This window comes from Abramis brama (assembly GCF_963993115.1).
Source record: "Abramis brama genome assembly, chromosome: 7".
Classification (NCBI taxonomy): Eukaryota; Metazoa; Chordata; class Actinopteri; order Cypriniformes; family Leuciscidae; genus Abramis; species Abramis brama.
The window spans coordinates 2,578,725-2,594,301 of NC_139969.1; the positions used below are offsets into that span (position 1 = coordinate 2,578,725).

General features: G+C 36.7%; 1 protein-coding gene across 4 annotated transcripts in view; it reads left to right on the forward strand.

The window, feature by feature from the left end:
- Nucleotides 1-184: 184 nt before the first annotated feature.
- The window catches only part of sbno2a (strawberry notch homolog 2a), a 53,223-nt gene continuing 37,830 nt past the window's right edge, over nucleotides 185-15,577 (forward strand). Inside the window, exons 1-7 of one of the 4 annotated variants that reach the window (XM_084119325.1) lie at nucleotides 185-244; nucleotides 1,157-1,333; nucleotides 3,731-3,810; nucleotides 5,200-5,287; nucleotides 12,204-12,377; nucleotides 13,389-13,463; nucleotides 13,559-13,661. In XM_084119325.1, coding sequence (XP_083975451.1) covers nucleotides 1,214-1,333; nucleotides 3,731-3,810; nucleotides 5,200-5,287; nucleotides 12,204-12,377; nucleotides 13,389-13,463; nucleotides 13,559-13,661 — 640 coding nt within the window. In that variant the 5' untranslated portion in view covers nucleotides 185-244; nucleotides 1,157-1,213. Of the gene's footprint in view, nucleotides 386-1,156; nucleotides 1,334-3,730; nucleotides 3,811-5,199; nucleotides 5,288-12,203; nucleotides 12,378-13,388; nucleotides 13,464-13,558; nucleotides 13,662-15,577 lie in introns of all 4 variants that reach the window. The other 3 variants (XM_084119324.1, XM_084119326.1, XM_084119327.1) reach the window with 3 other exon arrangements.

Genomic DNA, 15,577 nt, shown 5'->3' on the forward strand with positions numbered 1-15,577 from the left:
TCACAGTGCCCAAATGTATTAGTAATATTAATGAATTAGCGTTTTTATTCGTATTTAGATGGGTGGGTTTAGAGCTTCTAGAATAAATGCAATTTATAAACAAGGGAAATAGTAAAGCAAATGAGTTATTTCCTTTTCTAATCCACAAAATTCACCGAGCGTCGCGCGTGCGTTGTGGATCGGCGATGACGTCAGCGGAAGAGTCCTCCTTCTTTAAGAACAAGATGGCGACGTCGACCAGGAAGTAGGTAAACAACCGTACAGGGGTAGAAAAATATGGATTAACCCCTCCAATACACCTTTACCGATCGAGAAAAACCCAGATTGAGTGGTCGTTAGTGCTTGTTGAGGGGTTTCGCGGAAAGGGGGGTTTAATTAACGCTCGGTGAGTGAGTTTTCTCTCAGGTTAGCATGTTAGCACGAATCAAACAATAGCGCTCCATTGAGTCAATCAGAAAAACACACAGACAGCTGATAAATTCGTGTATAAATCAATTAAGTTAGTCTACAATAATCAATACGAGCTGGGAATCATATTAAAGTGGCGTGTTTGAGAGGCCAGTGCTGTTTGGTTGAGGCTTTTCAGTTTGACATACGCTCAGACAGATTATTTCAAGATAATCGTATGTATGTTTAAATGTTTCTATTTTGATATCATCTGTTTATTAAGGGTGGATGTGTGACAGCTTGTTTTAAAGAGGTTAAAATAAAGCTGAGGCATACTTACAATGTAATTCCCCTCAAATCTGTCACATAGACAAGGCCTCTATCACATATTGAATATATTAACACATTAACATATCTTGTCTTGTATTCTATTTATTCATCTATTTATATGTTATCTTTTATCTAAAATAATCTGTTTGCATCTGGTTTATGTACATTTTTCAATTAAAATAGATCCGGTTGTTATGATAATAACATAATTTCTTAATGGAAACACTTGCATTTAATGAGAAAAATGCAAAATAGAAGTGGTTTTCACTAGTGGTCTGTATGCATGAGTTTATCTGTAGCTCGTAATTTTTATCTTGTTAGTAATCACCACCAAATCAGTAGCTGGTCAAATAAATCTGAAGGGTTCAGGAAATCAGCAGTGGATGCAGAGATTATTTGTGATGATTATTTCACTGACTGATCTCTCTCTCTCTCTCAGAGATGGCTGAAGAACGACGGGGGTTTGACTCGTAATCATGTTTCTTCTCGGAGCCTGATGCCCATTCTTGCCACGTCTGTTGTCATGGACACGGAGGACTATCTGCACCCTGAGGACCCTCAGTTGGGGAGCCCGAAGTTCAGCGCTCCCAGTCCTCCTCTCCCAAGTTCCATGGAGGTAAACACTGGACCTTTAAATGCCTAAAATACCATGCAAATTTTACATTAAGACGCACTGTTTATTGTAAATGTTATAGTTACCCCTATACAAAGAGTCTCAGACTAAAGGTCTGCACATGTTTGAACTTGAATTCTCTCTCTCTCTCTCTCTCTCTCTCTCTCTCTCTCTCTATATATATATATATATATATATATAGTGTATATGAAGAGTTCAGATGCAAAAGCCTCTAAATGCCATCTGAAATTTTCTTCTAGAATGATAATTTTTTATCAAGCTCGTATATTTAAGTTCAATAATTTCACTTAAATGGCAATGCAAATTACCTATTAATTGTCATTTAAGTGAAATTACTTAACTTAAATATACAAGCTTTATAAAAATGATCATTCTAGAAGAAAATTTCAGATGGCACTTAGAGGCTTTTGCATCTGAACTCTTCATATTTTTATATATATTAGGGATGCACCAATGTATCGGCCAATAATCGGTATCTCCCTGTCGGCCATTGGCCTATTGTTACTAAAAGCAGCCGATGATCAGGGCCAATTCAATCCTTCGCTGAGGGTTTGATTGACAGGTGATTTGACTAATCATAATGCCAAATCCACCATTTTGTCAGACAAACAAACCAGATAGGAGAGTTAGTAGATTAAAGTCATTGGACTTGAACTTAAAAAATGGTGTGTATTGACGTCTTTCCGCGGTTGATGTTGACCCTCTGATCAGTTCATGTATGTTTATTTCAATAATCAACAATAATCACAAAGAGCTTTGTTACTGTTCTGATAAGAAACAAAGTCTCAGCTTTCAAATTCTGTGGATATTATCACAAAATTCAAACAATAAATCACATTTTGACACTCTTAAATGTGAAGTGACAAATCGCTGTAATGTCGCAGTCAGTCTTTTCTTCCACTTTACTACAAGTTATAGCATGAAAAAACATGCATGAACATCAGAAGGAATGTTGAAAGATACAGTAAAACTAACTGAAATGTATATCATGTAATCTCTAAATCAGTGTTTCAATCGCGGATAGACGTCAGTAAAACCGCTTGTGAACAATGTCACTTAATGTTGCATTTACCTTAGGAAAGTTAACCAGTGTTCACCGTTAATTAGCTGTAAAAATACTAGAGAGGAGCTTATGAATGTATGTATGTTTGAATTAATTTGAAAAAGTGTTTTTAAAAATTACCTTATGAGCTGTAAACAAACATTTCAGTTTTTATTTTAAGTGTAATTATTATATCTGAAAATAAATAGCAGTTGAATATAATAGTTTGGGCTCTGCTGGGTTCCCTATATAGTTTACAGCATTAGTTAGGAGAGATCGGTATCGGCAGATATCATTCTGAGTAATCGCTGTTGGCAGAGACATGTGGTATCTATGCATCTCTAATATTCCCCATTAATTACAAACCTACACCCAGTGCAAATTTAACTTGAAGTTACACATGAACAAGTCTCCTGATCCTATCAGGCTTGGGTTTGGTAACATACTGAACTCATTATACTAGCCTGTTCACAGTCTATTTGCTGCTGCACTCTCTAATGTCACGGTCTTGATGACGTTTTTCCTGATCTGATTAAATCTGCAGTTTTAAACTGTCATCTTCATAACTATTACTCTAGTTGGTCTCGAACCTTGTCCAATATGGGACGGACATGGAGTGCATTGGTAGCCAATGGTAATCATCCTTCTAGAAACAGTTGCTTCACATCACCTGGTTTATGGTTGTTTATTTGGTGAACTGTTAGACTTCACCATGTATGTGCACGATTTGTGTTGGGTCTCAGCATGTCTGTATAGCCCCTTTCACACAGCGCGTTGATCCCGTGAAATTGCCGTGAAATTACTAGAGTGCTTTCTGTGTGAACGCAAACACGTCCCGTATTGATGCCGGGATGAGGACCTAGTAACATTGCCGGGATCAGTCTGTGTGAACAAAAGCCAGGACCAATGCCGTGAGAGGTGTGTCGTAGTGATGGCGCACGGGTCTTTCTACAACCTGTGCGACAACAAATGGGGAACAAGCACACTCACGCTACTGGGGAGTATGGACTAGTCTTCGTGTAGAAATGACGAAGAGTTATCATCAGATCTGACATCTGACAGGAGTTATCACATCCTGACGTCACGTGTCTTTACGGGATGTGTGTGAACGCACTCGCGGATTCCGGAAAATCACTGGCAGTGTGAATGAACCAAAATCGAAACGATCACGGGACACATTATCCGTGTATTTTCCTGAATCTCTGTGTGAAAGGGGCCTTATGAGTCACTGGTTCATATTATAAATATTTGGGTTAATGGGTAGTATCTCTGCTGAACAGTGTTTCCAAATGGCCACTTCCTGTGTCAGATGTGCTGTTTGTTTCCTGTTTCCCCAGAATCAGCTGTATCCGTCTAACTCATGGGCGTACTCACAGCAAACTCAATACAACCAGCACTATCCTATGCAATCTGGGAGGTGAGTTATGCACACTGTACATCAACAAAGCAAAAAACGAAAAAAAATTATAACAAGGCCTGTCATGATTCCTTGATTAAATTTGAGTATGTGAAAATCCTTGATTGCAATTTACCTGTGTCGTTAACCGGCAAAATACCGCAAGTGGTGCATTCAACGGACGAGAATCCATGAACCCCATTATTAGACCGTTTTGAAAGGCTGCATGATATATTAAAAACATAATATGGCATTGTGCGCTGCGGGGTTTCAGGTTCTTAATTATTTGCATGTGTGTAAAGGTGAGTTGAGTTTCTTATAATGTTCATTCTTAAAATGTGCCATTTCACCAGATTTGTAACGTAAATCATTTAGAAACCTAAACCAACGCAGGAGAATACATCAGTATGTTTCTAAATATGCAAACTGTTCATTGCGATTTCAAAATATAAGTTTAAACCCTCGCACTGAGTTTGCATGTTCTTGTTCAAGAAATTGAACAATTCTTGTATTTCTATCGTTAAGAAGTGGCTCAGTATTAAAGATTAAGTGGACATTTGAATTAAATGTCGTTTGGCCAAAATTAAACAAGTATTTGATCTGCTGTAAAGTGTAACAACAATCACCAGGCATTTGTTATAATACATAATGTACATTAATTGAGTGTTTAGGCTATATTATGCATATTACATTATGAATTTTAACATGATTGTTCAATAAAAACCATATGATTACTTGCTTGATACTTTATTTTTTTGCTTTTTATACTTTATTTGAGCCGATTATTATTGCCTCATTGTTATTATACCCATGTTTTTTAAGTCGTTTTAATGGTTATCGTTCACTTAGGTCTATTATCTCAAATAATCCGATTAATCGTCAAAATAATCGCTTGAATACTCGATTACCTAAATAATCGCTAGTGACAGCCCTAATTACTAACAGATTTTTGAATCGTTCATTATATATTAATAATAATATATTGACAAATAAATAGTCAACACTTTTTTTTTAATCCTTGCTGACTGCATGCAAAATGAACATCCAGCTTAGTCTGTTGTTTAATTCATGAATGAATCGGTGCAGTGAAGATCACTGACTGAATCAGTTAAATGACTCACTGAATCGACTCAAATGACTCGTAACCTTTAACTGTCTCTCAAATGTTTGGTGCAGTTTCCAATTATAATATTGTGGTGCATTCTGATATATTGAACATGTGACACATGTACTTTTATCATGAGTTAGTTGATGATACCTATCCAATGTGTATTTAGAGATATAAACCTGGTGGTGCTGTTACTATATCAGTAATCTGATATGAAGCGCTCTGAATTTATATAGCAGTATTTCCAGGTGTATTTTGAAGACATTGTGATTGTTCCTGATCTTTCTCCACTGATTTATCAGGCAGCTCCAGCCGAACCCGTCCTCTGTGAATCTGGACCTCTCTGACATTGACTTTCACGACCTTGTGCGGAACGGAGACTTCTCCCAGGTACGAGCAGATCCCGTCTTTTCCCGCTTCCAGAACCATTGAGAAATGAATGCAGGAACAAGCAATAGTGTATTATTTGTCCTCTCTTGATACTGATTTCTGAGAATTTGCTCTGAAACCCATGATGATCTATGTATCTGTCTGTTCATCTTGTACTTTATGGACTTTTAGTAGCTGCAAATGGTTAGGAAAGTGGGACAGTGTGGGCTGACATCTCAGGATCACTAGCGTGCTTTGACCATTATTTTGTTTTAATGAATAGCTTAGCCTGCAGGAAAACGGATTAATCTCAAACCCACAGCTGAACAAAGCAGTGCTGTTGAACATGTAGGTGTGATTAACACAAAAGATGGTTTACTCTATCATTATAGCAGCTGTGGTTCTTACATGCAGGATAAAAGCGCAGGTTTGAATAGCTCAAAGCGCAGCGCACAATCATCATGATGAAGCTGTGACATTAATGCAAACACATTGTCTGAGACTTTCAGTTTAGCTCAGCTACAGAAGGCTTTTTGTGTGCCGAATGAACTGAAAGTGAAATGAAGATCTCTGTCTTGAATCATGATTTGGAGATAAAAATGTGGGTTTTTTTCTTGGTTAGTTTATCTAACAATAATAACCCAGGTTTGAAATGTTTAGTGTTGCATACTGTGACCATTTCACAATCTTATTAAAACTAGTAGGCATTACAGTATGTAGTGCAGAGTATGCTGTACATAGACGATCTCTGTGTGACGTGGAAAGCGATATATGGAGGAAAATGTTCTTTCTGTGTGTGTATGAGAACATTGTTCAGATCTTATCAACATAAAGTCCACATTATATGCTTCTTATATATAGCTCTTCAGGCACAAACTCGCTATTTACTCTGTATTTGCATACTATTAAAGCGCCACACACTGCTGTCAACTCTTCTTAAAGCACATTGCGGTAAAATTAGGCTTGGCTTGTCAGTAAATGTGGACACAAAAGCCTCATTTCCTGAAAGAAGACCACCACACCCCAGAGCAAACACTGGCATGATTGTTTTCGAGTTTGTTTGAGTGAATGTTACCTGTGTGTGTCAGTGTGTCTGTCACAGGTTTTGCTTCTGCGATCAGTTCAAGCTAATGTTTTTCTCAGATGAAAGTCTTCTTGGCACTCAGTCAGATGCCTGTGCTGGAGGCAGGACAGCCCGTGCTGAAGGTACAGCTTAGGTTTGGTTAATAATGTCTTATTTACAGAGGTTAGGCTGCTCGAGGCATTAAGATATTGTTGTTTTCTGTGGTTGTAACAGACATTTGTTCAAAAAGCTTAATTGTTTTGAAATGTAGGTCATTATATCTCTTGATTGGTTTCCTGAAATCTTTTATATTCCTCTTTGACTCACTTTATTTATTTGTAGTTCTACTTCAGCAGCTTGATTTCTCTGTCCGTCTGTTTAAAAAAATAATATATATATATATATATATATATATATATATATATATATATATATATATATATATATATATATATATGAAAAGTCAGCATGTGGTGCTTCTGATCTCTTTGTTTTGTATAATGCTTTCTAATATAAAAATACAGGTAACATTCACTCATTAATGAGTTTATGAATTTAATTCGATATTTATTTATTTATATAACTTCTAACTGTTATATCAAAGTCAGCTTGTGAGGTTTCTGATATCTTTGTTTTGTATAATGCTTTCTAAAAAAAAAAAAAAGTCAACATGCAACAAATTAATTTCTTTTGAAAATAATTGAAGATCCCTGAGCTCACAGCTGATTGGTCCATTTGTTAGGGCTTTGCGGTTAATCGTAATAGATTTTTGAAATTATGAAAACAAGATAATTGAGGCAAAACGATTATTGTGCCGCTGCTGTATTCCATCCAACTCACTTTCGTTTCTCCCTAAAAGCCCATAATTAACATCCAAATCAGCCGAATAAGTGAGTGTTGTAAAATGTAGTCTACTGTTGCTCAACTATGGGACTTGTTTGACGTTAAACAGTGTTATCAAAAGCGCATTAAGCTGCAAAAGAGACATTGAATATTTATGTAAACACAATGGGTTATGTCTTAAGTTAACGTACACAGTTGAGAAAGAAAACACGCGTGTAACAGTATATTGGATCAGTGCATTAGCTCTTAAAGTGACAGTAGCCTAATAAACCTGTCATTAATGATAATCAAACAACACATAACAAAGGAAAATCACTCCCTGATCTTGACTGAATTACTTAAGTAGCTTTAATAAGGATGAATCTATATTTAATGTGTAATGTAAGACTATGCAGTGTTATTTTACATTTGATTTATTAAATTTGATTAATGTTATTCAATTCAGTTACTTATCTGAATACCATACTTTTTTATTTAATTTGTATTTTTTTCCCCGTTTTATTTATTTCTCCATTTGTTTTTAATTTGTTTATTTGTTCTTATTGTATTCGTTTAAGCCTACTTGTCTTATGTAATTATTTTTAGGAATTTTTTTTTTGGAGTATCAATAATTCTGAAATTTCACTGATGTTTAAAATGACTCATGTCGTGAAATAAGACTTTGATCACATCTCCCACCAATAATCGTGTTAAATAATCAAGATTTTTAATATTGACCAAAAAAAATAGTGATTATGATTTTGGCCATAATCAAGCAGCCCTATCCCTAATGAAGTGACATGTAGCTTCACTTCTAGTGTAAGGTGTTGTGACGTGATTTTTAAATGATTTCAGTGTAGATACAGGTTGTTTGCTGTGCGTTTAGTTTGATTTATTTCAGCGTCTGCTTCTACAGATATCAGTTCTTGATGTGTTCAGACACTTCATCTCTTGTTCTGACCTCCCTCCTTGTGCTTTCCCCCTCATTCCTTCCTATTCTCCAGAATTTACTGTTATTGCTCCATCATTCAGTCCTGACCCTGTTTTATCTCGGCTAAATTGCCCGTATCACCGTCACAAATGGAAATATTACACAACTGGATGTCTCGCTGTCGGAAAAAGAGTAGGTTCAGAACAATACAAGGCAATTTCATCGTCTTTTGACAGCCAGAAATGTTTTTTTTTATAGAAGGATCCATCCAGTTGAGCACTTTCAAGAGGCCGTAACATCTGCGAATAGAAGGTTACAGTATCTAGAATGGGCTTTCATTTGATTGTTGAAGGATTATGGATTTGTTTAAGACTCTATTAAGCTTGAGTTGAAGTTTACTGTATAATCGAGGTCTGCACTGTCAAAAACATCATCAAGATTTTTTTTTTGGCCCTCATACACAATTCACTAATAGTTATACATGTAGGCTGAAGCCTTAGCTTATTTTACCTACCACTTCTTCATAAGCGTAACTTCCACTGCTACGTGTGATCTATGCAAAAATATGCAAACACAAAACAATTATTTAAGACAAAATTCCCTAAGACCTTTATACACAACTGAAAATAACATTTCATAATACAGTCGTTTAAAATTTCATGTGCACATTATTCATTTTGAGTTATACGTTTGTTTATCACCTTGTTTTTTTGATTTGCAAAGTGCTACACCTTCTTAAATCAGATATAAATCTATTTTTATATTAGTCCTCACCCTTATTATTATTAAAAACATGTATTTCCCTCATTGCAAATAGCCTCTGGATACTTTTGGGAAATAAATTATGTGCTTTATACATTTATGCAATTTTGGTTCGTAATATAGGAGTTGATTTACAATCCTTAGAGCTCTTTTCTTTAGCATAGAAAGAAATCATTGCTATCAACTTTTTCTTTACCATCAGTTCAGTTTGCTATAGTACTGAGGGCTTTTTCTGTGCAAGCTCCTCTAAAGGTGCATTAAAGGGCTCATATTATGCTTTTTCACTCTTTCAACTTTGTAATGTTGTTGTTTGAGCATAAAAAAAAGATCTGCAAGGTTACAAAGCTCAAAGTCCACTCCAAAGGGAGATATTTTATTTGTTTGTACTCGTGTTTTTTCCGGGCTTTTTGAAGTCATAATGTTACTCATTTAAATAATCCCCACCCACGGAATACGCAAAAAAGGGGACGAGACCTGGAGGAGCTGCTGCTACGTCAAAGAGATGCTGGTTTTTCCTCCCCGTTTCCAAAACTCATTTGTTTGACCTTCCTAAGGCTGACAAATTTGGTTTAGGCTGACGAGAGTGATTTCAAATTGATTTTAAACACTGTCCGTGAACATTATTACTAGTGGTCGACCGATATTGGTTTTTTGATGGCCGATGCCGATGTCTTAGAGAGCAGGATGGCCGATATAAAGCCGATATTTTTTATTATAGACTTTATATTTATTTTAATCAATATTTTATAAATTTTAAATAAATTAAAAAACAAATCTTTAAAATAAACATCCTTATACTTTAGATGGCAACTTCTAAATCCTATTAGGATGGCAATCCTATTACAGTATTTTTCACAAATAAAGTCATTGTTTAAAAATATATGAATATGTGAATAAAATTAATTAAAGACCCACTCCGATGAAAATCATGTTTTTCTAGGTGTTAACATGTTCTTGTGGCATTTTTCTGATGTTAGAGGACATATCTTGAGAAAGATAAGTTCAAAGTTGTATTTCTGAGTATTTCTGCATTCAAATGGCTGTGAATCAGTAGCAGACGCTAAAATGCCAGCTAAAATAGACTGGAGTTGTGATGTAGTAACTCCACTGGGCGGGGCCACAAGCTCATACTCCCCTCCGCCCCCGCGGCTCAGGTTCTGAGGAGTAGAGAAGACGATGGCGGATCAACACCTATGTGCGGTAGCGGGTTGCAATGCTAACTGTACGTTCACACCGCCGCCGACTTGAGCGGCAAAGAAGCTCTGGCCGCCCTGTCAAGGACGCTTGTCAAAAAGTACGAGGAAGCTTGTTGACGCTTTGGCCGCTCTGACGTAGCAGCATTCTATGTTCGATCATGGGAGAAGAGAAGTGTCACACCATGAAAAGTAAACAAAATAAACAAGCAATACATTGACACTACAAACCTTTTATAATGACAGCATTTGTATAACCGTTTTGGTCACATTATTATTTATTATTATTAATAGTGAGTGCGCGCGCGCGGCCGAGGCTCTCTCTCTCTCTGCTATCTCTCTGCGTTCTTATATGCCCTGTCAAGCGCGCCCTGTTAAACTGGCAGGACTTAAAAACACATGCAAATGATAAACTTTCACTCTGATGGTTAAACTGCAATTAATCCGATAATGATTGGAAACCCAGCAACGGCGATGATCAGCTTCTCCTCCGTTTTCTCGGAAGCTCAAGTCGGCGGCGGTGTGAACGAGGGGGAGGGTTGTCTCCGTGCCAACGGCTCCCCCCACAACGCAGAGGCGAATTGCTAATGAGCTACTGCCGCTCTGCTGAAGCAAAGTCCCAGAAAACGGCACAGGTTTTGTGATTTTGGCTAAAAACGGCATAATCATCATTTAAAGACCACTGAGAATGTTTAAAAATAGCTCAAAATATGATCGGAGTGGGACTTTAAACTAATTATTACCCCGACTTTTTTTACCGAGAACAGCGTCTCCTGAAATGAAGCAGTTCCCACTTTGTCGGGACAATCTGTTGTTTATGGATGACAACTTGTAAGTATGTCTTATTATTTGTAGTTGAGTTTTCGATTAAAAGTTCCAATTATACGTTTTACGTTGTTGCTAAGATGTAAATAAAGGGCAAAGCTTTGCCTCCGCTCACTTTCTAGCCAACATTACTGTTGATAGAGTTTTGTGATCGATTACTGTTCGTATTATCATAGTTTTCCGACAAATATCATGATTAAATGGTGTTTTAACGTATCTAAGATCTATAAGAAAATTAAAAACAAACAAACATACCACTCTGAAACGTCCTGGGAAATCCGTGCTTGCAAAGTCCATGCATGAAATCCGTTCTGGTCGATCCTCTTATTTGTTAACATTGTCAGGGTCTGAATCAGGCTCGAATTGGTTTGAAATTGACGCCATCTTTAATATTTACACCTGAGCAGATGAAACTGGTGGTTATGGAAAGGGGTGTGACAATTCCCAAATACACAGTGCCAATCACAACACACTTGGCCAGCTAACCAATCACAGCACATTTCGTATTTCAGAAGGAGGGGCTTCATCGAAACTGAAACTATACGGTGCGCTAGACCCAGATTGGGGAGAGAGGTGCTGAAATAATGTATAATATGTGAAAAATAATGTGCTTTTTGGGCAATCAAAGCATGAAAGCATGTTCTAGTACCCCCCAAAAATTAAGACTTCATAAAGGGCCATAATAGGAACCCCTTTAAGATGTTTAATCCCTAAACATGAACGTTTGACTTCTCTTTAGCGATGTCATGTTTTCAATGTTTTATCTCTCTTTGGAATAGCACATTGAGTGTGATCATCAATACTGTTTGAAGCTTCCAGAAGTGAAAACCATCTCTTGACAGATTTACAGCAAATGTTTTGGGACGTTGGCCATGTCTGAAGTAATGTTGAGTCCAGAGCTGCTGTGAAAAACAATCCTCAGTTCACGCATCATATATCAGATGATTTTATGAGCACCGTTTCTGAGTATCACAGCTTTTAAAGGAATTCTTCACCCAGAAATGAAAATGCTCATTTACTCGCCCTCATGCCATACTTATATTACTTTTCTTTATCGTAGCTACTCTTTTCAATTCAATAAGAGTTAATCTCATGCAAAGCATATGGCTTCAGACGACACAGTGCATGTGTTGTATTGACCAACTATTATGGTGCTTTTGTAACTGAAGTTCCTGTTTATTGTAATCACATGGAAAAGACTGAACAAAGATGTCATGCACATTTCGACACACTTTGGTTAGATAACAGAACATCTAGAATGAAAATCTGCTGTGTATTTCAGTAAAATGATGTTAGTGACTGAAGTGTTTGTGAACATGTTTTTATGGTTGTTGTTTTTAGGATTTGCCATGCATAGAGGAGCTGTCCAACACATCGCTGTTCTCCTCGCCATCTGAATCTCTGTCGGAGTATCCAGACCCTTCAGGATTTGGCACCGATAGCCTGGCACAGTTACCCGCTGAGGGCACCGCCGCACCGATGTGCTGGGATATACCTGGACACAGTCAGAGACAGGTATTTATACACTGGTTTTCTCTCAGATATTCATTTGTACGACATGGTCCTGCCACAGAACTCAGTTACAATCAGCACTTTTGCATGCATGTTCTTAAATTTTCATTTATTTTTATTAGTAGTAATAATAAATAGTAATTTGTAATAATTATTTTCATTTATTATTAGTAAGTAGGGCTGTAACAATATATTGTCACAATATATCGCAGTACAAAAATGTATCATGGATAATGACAAACTGTATTGTGTATAGTTCACCCAAAATGAAAATTACTGTGTGAGTTTTAGTGTCAGTACAACATTAAACTACTATATATAATGATGAATATAATGTATAATAATGCAATGGGGGAATATTTGTGTGTCCTGATAATGCCAGATGTCTGATGTTACCAGTAAAATGTGGCCTACATTATTTTAAATATATCTAGTCAGTGAAAGAGTGCATATTCGTCTAAAATAATTCTGTATTTTCATCTTCAGAATCATGAATATTATTATTCTGGTGTCTCTATTGTCCTGTGCTTTGGGTTTCCGCAGTCTATTCATTTACACCCACAATGCAATACCAGATTTAGCATTTTAATCAACAGTTAATTTTTTGTTAACATTTTACCATATGTCTTGGAGTATCGCAATAATATCTTATTGTGAGTTCAGTATCGTGACATGGAGTCGTTACACCCCTATTAGTAAGTTATTAGTAAGGTACACAGTTAGATTTTTGCCCGTTACCCCAGTTTTGCCGGCATGAAAACACTTTTGCTATCAGATTAAAGCCGATGGAGAAGTGTGAACACTTTAAAAAATGTGTTTTCTACCAAAATAAAAGCTGTATGGTTTAATGTTTGAAAGCATTAAAGACCGCCATAGATATTAGTTATTTTTAGTAGTTATATTTGTTGTAATGTCTTTAGCTGATCACATGCTTGCATAGATAATTGTAGTAACTGATTTTTAGTCGATCGTATTAGCATTTAGCCTGAGTCCTATTCCTCGTGTGTTCTTCAGCAGAACCTGAGCGCGTTTCCGGGCCGGTTGGATGACTTCAGCGCGATCCTGTCCGCGTCAGTGGCAGGATTCAAGGTAGACTCTCTCCTTACCTTTATCTAATACTCTCTCCTCTATTTCATCACATTTCATCATCCTGTGTTTTCTGCCTCCCTCCTTCATTTCTACAGACTGCTGCTCCACCGCCACCAGAGGAAGAGGAGGAGGCGGACGAGGAAGAGGCCGAGGATTTGGGGCACGCGGACACATACGCCGAATACAAGCCATCAAAATGTAAACTGACATGTCATATCATATCAATCTACAGCACAGGGGTGGGCAGTATGAGTACGGTCGTGGTGTATGACACGTCATAGTTATTTTAAGATCCCAACTAAGTCTTAAAATGTCTTTCATTTTGTTTTCTCAAATTTAAGGTAATAAAATGTCCTATATTTTAGAAGGTATATTAATGGTGTTTACATAATGTAAGAAGAATCTTTTTCGGCAGCACGTGATCCTTTAATACTGACACTTTCTTTTCTATCCTATATCTATAAAAAATAAAGAAAGAAATAAAAATTATGTACTGCATTAGACTCAACTGGGAATGGTCACATCACTTGCATGTTGTTGTCCTATTGTTAGTTTAATTGCTTATATTTCTGTCTTTATTTCTAAGTCGTTTTAGATAAAAGCTTCTTTAATGATTAAATGTAAATAATGGTATATTAACGATATTAAGATCTTAACGGTCTTAATTATCATTTTAAGAGACCTTAAATTTGGGGACGAAATAACAGTAACTGCGATAGGCAAGCTTATTTGTATTGCACATTTAATACACAGTGGTAGTTCAAAGTGCTTTACATAAAACAAAATAATAATAATAATGCACCGATCATGATTTTTCATGGCCTATTTATTAATTTTTTTACAAGCAAATTGACCAATTCCGAAACAGTTTCAGTGTCTTCAGATCATCAGCGCTGCGTAGAGAAAGCGTGTGCTCACGGTTGCCAGATTGCAAAGATTGAGTAAATCACAGGGTCAGAAAATGGATCCTTTTAACAGAAAAGTTCTGAGTTTAGGGGTTTAAAATCTTGACATCTGGCAACCGCAAACATGAGCGCTCGTAGTAGAAGCAGTCAGCAATATTTTATCCTTTTTTTTTTTTTTTTTTACTACATTTTAGTCTTGTCTTATTCCGTTAATCATATTGCATGTTGAATTAGTTGCAGTTATCGTTTACTGACCTTGGTGTCGTCTCGTCTAAAAGTCTGAGATTCTCGTCCGAAATTTGCGCACTTTAAAAAATAAATACAACCTCATGTTTTGTCAATCACGTTTACACACGACCTCTGAAACTTTTGTCCGTCATAAAAAAATTCGGATCGGATATGTTGCAAGCGTTTTAAAATCTTGACATCTGGCAACCGCAAACATGAACGCTCATAGTAGAAGCAGTCAGCAATATTTTATCCTTTTTTTTTTTTTTTTTACTACATTTTAGTCTTGTCTTATTTACTTCGGTTTAGCTCCAGTCTATTTAACGGATCTTCTATCACCCTATAATCCATCGCGCTCTTTAAGATCACTAAATTCGAGGCTTTTGGTCATACCTAGGATATCTAGATCCACCAAAGGAGGGAGAGCATTTTCACATTTAGCTCCAAAACTCTGGAATAGTCTTCCTGATACTGTTCGTTGCTCAGACTCGCTCTCCCAGTTTAAAACTAGATTAAAGACGCATCTCTTCAGCCAGGCATTCATATAACATTTTAATCTTACAGTTAAATCCTGTCTCTAGTTCATAAACGCCAGAGGAGAACTGGCCCCCGACTGAGCCTGGGTTCTCCCAAGGTTTTTTTTTCTCCATTAGGTCACCTGATGGAGTTTTTCGGTTCCTTGCCACTGTTGCCTTTGGCTTGCTCAGTTGGGGATATTTAATTTAATTTAATCAATCAACAATACTATTTATCAGCATTACCAAACGTGGACATTTTCCACTAGAAACAAGCATTGATGTATTATTTTAATTTAATACTGTGAAGCTGCTTTGATACAATCTGTATTGTGAAAAGCGCTATATAAATAAACTTGACTTGACTTGACTCTTATTCCGTTAATCATATTGCATGTTGAATTAGTCGCAGTTATCGTTTACTGACCTTGGTGTCGTCTCGTCGAAAAGTCTGAGATTCTCGTCC